This window comes from Danio aesculapii, chromosome 22 (genome assembly GCF_903798145.1).
Source record: "Danio aesculapii chromosome 22, fDanAes4.1, whole genome shotgun sequence".
In the NCBI taxonomy this organism is placed as follows: Eukaryota; Metazoa; Chordata; class Actinopteri; order Cypriniformes; family Danionidae; genus Danio; species Danio aesculapii.
In genome coordinates, this window is record NC_079456.1 from 3,896,282 (window position 1) to 3,902,100 (window position 5,819).

A 5,819-nucleotide genomic window follows, 5' to 3' on the forward strand; every position below is an offset into this window, starting at 1 on the left:
GAGGCTGCTGGGGGAGGGGGACTATTAGCTAAACATAAATCATTAAGTAGGATTAGACTATTAGCATCTCCTTTTAAAATGAACAAGTTTGTTTAATTTGTTTTTTTAAATGGGTAGTTTTCCCCCAAAAATGAAAATATAATTCAATTCAAGTCACCTTTATTTGTATAGCGCTTATACAATGTAGATTGTGTCAAAGCAGCTTCACATAAAAGGTCACAGTAAATAGTAAATAGGAACAGTGTAATTCAGTTTGTAGTGTTTAAGTTCAGTTCATATAACTATAAATAAATAACTCAGTCATCATTTACTCAAACGTTACTTGTTACAAACCGGTTTGCCTTTTTTTCCTCCTGTTGAACTCAAAAGAAGATATTTTGAAGAAAGCTGGAAACCTGTAACCATTGACTTACACTGAGAACATTGACAAAGTATTTCTTTTTCCTTTTGTTGTGGAAGTTAATAGTTACAGGTAACTGATGTAAAAAAAAAAAAATATATATATATATATATATATCACATGTCAAACGGTACAGCTGTTGCGTGCACATTTCAAAATAAAAGTCCGTTATAAGCAAAATAAGTAAAAAATGTAACATTTGTTGTTTTTTTTGACCACACACACTCCGCAACCCACCAGTTGAGAAACACTGCTCTGTAATATTGTAAGCTACTTTATAAATGGCTCAGTGGTTGGCACTGTCTCCTCACAGCAAGAAGGTTGCTGGTTCAAGTCCTGGCCGGCATTTCTGTGTGGAGTTTGCATGTTCTCCCCGTGTTGGCGTGGGTTTCCTCCGGGTGCTCCGGTTTCTTCTAGAGTTCAAAAACATGTGCTATAGGGGAATTGAATAAACTAAATTGGCCGTAGTGTATGAGTGTGTGTGTGTGAGAATGAGTGTGTATGGGTGTTTTCCAGTACTGGGTTGCACCTGGAAGGACATCCGCTGTGTAAAACATATGCTGGACTAGTTGGCGGTTCATTCCGCTGTGGCGACCCCTGATGAGGAAGGGACTAAGCCAAAGGAAAACGAATGAATTAATTTATTACGGTATTGATCTTGTTAACATTATTTAAAGGGCACCTATGGTGAAAAATCTACTTTTTAAGCTGTTTAGACAGACATATGTGCATGTATGGTGTATAGACTGTCATATTGGGGTGATATAAGCACACCCAGTGCTTTTTTTTTCAATTTAACAACATAAAAATGGTGGACCAATTGGAGCGGTTTTCAGATCGACCGCAACTTTATGTAGGAGAGCGGTCCCCCGCCCACCAATATTGATTGACAGCTGCGCGCATTAACATGTCCCGGTAGTCACGTGTATAATCATATAAACAAGAACAGATGAGCGCAAAGCAGCCGGGAATAAAAGGTGTGTTCAGTTCACTAGGATCATCAATCATCATCAAATGTGATCAAGAGTGAGTTTCACAAGTTTAACATGTTTTAAAACAGAGCATGTGTGTCATGAATTACAGTGATTTACTTCAGCTTTACTTCATCAGCACAGCCGCGTGTCAGAACAATTATAAAGGAAGACGCTTCAATCCCGTTTGTGGACGTTAATTTAGGTTTATTTTGTACATTAAGATAACAGATATCCATACAGCAGTGGAGATTAACCTGTATCCTGTCACATATGCATGGGAAAAGAGTGCGCGCGGTCTGTGTGTGTGTGTGTGTGTGAACTTTGTAACGACATTGTGTGCGACTCGTCATTGGAACTCCACAATAAATGCATCAAATACTCATTGGTAAAGTTCTTACTGTAGTATTTCTCACAAACGCTACGTGAGATCTGCTTCCTTTAAATCTGTCTGTTGTCTGACGCAGCCGAGGGAGGAGATTAAGGCATGTAGAAACGGTGGTCGGGGAGGACTACTCTTAAAGGTGCAGTACAACAAAACCGCCACCTGGTGCAAAAAAGTGTAAAAGAGAAACTTATAAAAGCTCTAATAAATAATCTGATGGGTGTTTTGAGCTGAAACTTCACAGACACATTCTGGGGACACAAAAGACTCGTATTAAATCTGAAAAAAGAGGTAACCTAGGTGCCCTTTAAGTTAAGGTTAGTTTTTGTGCATTAGCTAATGTTAACAAGCACAACTGTGGATTATAATAGTGCACTATTAAATGCTGAACTATGATTAATTAATTCCTCACAAGATTACTCAGACATAATTTTAGTAAATACATTAATAGCCCATTATTCAAGTGTTGCTACAATTAGCTTTACTGACCTATCTGTCTATCCATCCATCCATCATTCCATCCATCCATCATTCCATCCATCCATCCATCCATCCAAATATCCATCCATCCAAATATCCATCCATCCATCCATCCAAATATCCATCAGTCCATTCATCCATCCATCCAAATATCCGTCAGTCTATCCATCCAAATATCCATCAGTCCATTCATCCATCCATCCAAATATCCGTCAGTCTATCCATCCAAATATCCGTCAGTCCATCCATCCATCCATTCATCCATCCATCCAAATATCCGTCAGTCTATCCATCCAAATATCCATCAGTCCATTCATCCATCCATCCATCCATCCATCCAAATATCCGTCAGTCTATCCATCCAAATATCCGTCAGTCCATCCATCCATCCATTCATCCATCCATGCATCCAAATATCCGTCAGTCCATCCATCCATCCATCCAAATATCCGTCAGTCCATCCATCCATCCATCCAAATATCCGTCAGTCCATCCATCCATCCATCCAAATATCCGTCAGTCCATCCATCCATCCATCCATCCATCCATCCATCCAAATATCCGTCAGTCCATCCATCCATCCATCCAAATATCCGTCAGTCCATTCATCCATCGATCCAAATATCCGTCAGTCTATCCATCCAAATATCCATCAGTCCATCCATCCATCCATCCATTCATGCATCCATCCATCCATCCAAATATCCGTCAGTCCATCCATCCATCCATCCATCCAAATATCCATCAGTCCATCCATCCAAATATCCGTCCATCCATCCATCCATCCAAATATCCATCCATCCATCCATCCATCCATAATTTTGTCATTAGATGCTACAACCTGATCAGTTTTATAAATAAACTTTATTACAATTCAGAATTCTTTCAGAAATTCACTGTTTTTACATTTTAAACTGCATTCCAGCAGTCACTGAATATATGTACGCAGACACCAATACTCTGATTTTAATATTAAGACAATGCTCTAATTAAGAGTCTAACATGTAAACAGCGATTTCTGATGACCTTAATCTGACATAAATCATAAACGAACAACACATGTCTTATTCCATTTCTGTGGAGTATTCCTATTTCAGCCACATTATTGAAGCACAGTACAGACATGTAAACACTTTAATCAAACTATAACCCTTTTGTAGGATTTTTTGCTACATTTTGCAGAGGTGGCCTGTTGCTTGAGAATTTGTATTCACCGTCATCTGTATGCACACATAGGGCCCTATCATACACCTGCCATGGCAAGGCGCAAGACGTTTTTGTCGCAATCTGTTGCTATTTTCAGACCAGCGCAACCCCAATTTTCATGTTTTGCGCCATGTTGTTTAAATAACAACCCATTTGCGCCACTTTGTAGACTCATGGGTTTTCTACATAAATATAAAACCCACTGCCTCCATGCCTTCTCCTCAGGGGGCCTTTTTCAGTTTATTCATGACAATCTGCATTAGTATAATGTTATTATTATTAGTATTATTTATTATCTGCATATTTATATTTGTTTTAATAAAAACCAGGTTAGATTTGTCCACCTGCCGGGTTTTGGAGACGTTTGCATCACCATATGGGGCATTAGAACATGACGTGTGTTTGGATATAACTCAGTTTTTCGACCACACTTTGTTATTATTATATATTTATTCCTTTTCTGCGAATTAGAACTGAATTTAAAAATAGTTTTAAAACAAATCTTTGAGCTTAAAGGAAATTAAATATGTAGGCTAATGGATGTCTTTAGTGGAGTGATTTTTCCACTGTTTCCTTACTCCACCAAAGTAAAGGAGTAAAGAGTAAAAGTAAAGTAAAGAGAAAGCAAAGAGGCTGAATGGAGGAGGCTCATTCTTTATCCTTGCGCTGCAGATGCTCTGTTTAACTGATTTCTCGCTAGTGAAGCGTTCAGTTTTTCCTCTTACAAAGAAGTCCACCATGTAAATAGCAAATGCACCATAGCGCAACACAACTGAGTCTTAAAGGGAATCTGAGATGAGACTCTGATTGGTTTAATGCACGTTATGCTCAAAACACACCCAGAACTCATTAAGAGAATAAGCACAACCCTGTTAGACCATGCGCCGGGGCGCTGAGCGTATTTCTCCATCCTTAAAATAGCAAAAGTGGATTTGGACATGCCCTTAATGATTTTGCACCATACACTTTAGACTTTGCGCCTAGATTGTTAAAATAGAGCCCTAGTGTGAGAAATTTACTGCAGTTATATCAGCGTCGAATGCTGATATTAATCGAACTATGTGAGCACATAAACGAAATGTGAGCACATAAAAGAAACATGTAACCACGATTAGCCATATTATTAGCCATATATTAGCCATAACTATCAATGCTTTTGTGCGCGATAAAATTTTGCGAGCTTTCATCGGATACTTGATGGTGATGCGGCAATAGTAAAAATGCTAACATACAGGTTCATGTAATAAACCGAGACCAGCACGTAGCTTAGCTCTTTGTTGGTTTGGTCCCAGAATCTGCAAACGTTTGTTTATATAGATGGACATGATTCAAATGAGGAGAAATTAACTGCAGTTGAACTTAAAAACTTAAAAAACGAAATGCCCAAAATCACATTTGACATAACGAAAACTAACTGTTGTTGTGTGAAACGCCAGAGGAAACTATCATCGAACGCTGTAATGATGTTAATCGTGTGTATTATATATATATATTGTAACATGTCAAACTAAAACTTTCAAAAAGCAACTAAACCATATTATTGTCTTATTCAAGTGTAAACGTAGTCACTGTGAGCTTCTCGTGCTGCTATAATGGCACTTATATTCCTCATGCAGTTTCTGACGGCAGCACCGTATCGTCCACGATGTTCTTGTTGCGAAGTAATAAGTGACACAATCGAGTGCGCAGTTCATGCTAGAAACACAGATGGCGCCATGAACAAAATTATGTGCCAAAATCTGTGCGTCGCAGCTGTATTTGTGCGCCTGCGTGATGTACTTGAGCAGGAAGCCGAAGTGAACGGGAAAGAAACACACAACAAAAACACACAAATTTGCCAACATTATAAAAATGCACTGCATTTTTTCGGCACGCGAGCCGATGTCCAGCTGCTTCCTAAGCGTGAATATAACTCTGATTGAGCAAAATGACATGATTAGAAACGGCGAAATAAACCCGACGACATTCAGCACCAGAATAAACGTCAACGGTAATTCCTCTTTTTTATTCTTCTGGAAGCATTTAATCGTACTGTTATGCTTGGGATCGTCCACGCGATGGAAAGCTACGCTAAGCGAGCACGTGACCAGCCATATTAGTGCGCATACCACCAATGCTTTTCTGCGTGAAAAAATTTCGCGAGCTTTCATCGGATACTTGATTGCAATGAAACGCACGATGCTTATCGCAGTTATGTTAAAAATGCTAACGTACATGTTGACGTAATAAACAGAGACCAGCACGTAGCACAGCTCTTTGTTGGTTTGGTCCCAGTATCTTGAAACGAGTGTGTTTTCGTAGATGGACATTATTCGTATGGGGAGGAGGACGAGCATCACGCAGTCCGCCACCGCCATGTTGCTAATGTAGATGTTTA

At 39.1% G+C, this 5,819-nt stretch overlaps 1 protein-coding gene across 3 annotated transcripts in view; it reads right to left on the reverse strand.

Annotated features, from left to right (window-relative positions):
- Window positions 1–1,557: 1,557 nt before the first annotated feature.
- gpr35.2 (G protein-coupled receptor 35, tandem duplicate 2) overlaps window positions 1,558–5,819 on the reverse strand; it is an 11,016-nt gene continuing 6,754 nt past the window's right edge. For all 3 annotated transcript variants that reach the window (XM_056447848.1, XM_056447846.1, XM_056447847.1), the window contains one exon: window positions 1,558–5,819. This exon is cut by the window's right edge and continues 154 nt beyond it. In XM_056447848.1, the coding sequence (XP_056303823.1) occupies window positions 5,008–5,819 (812 nt within the window). In that variant the 3' untranslated portion in view covers window positions 1,558–5,007.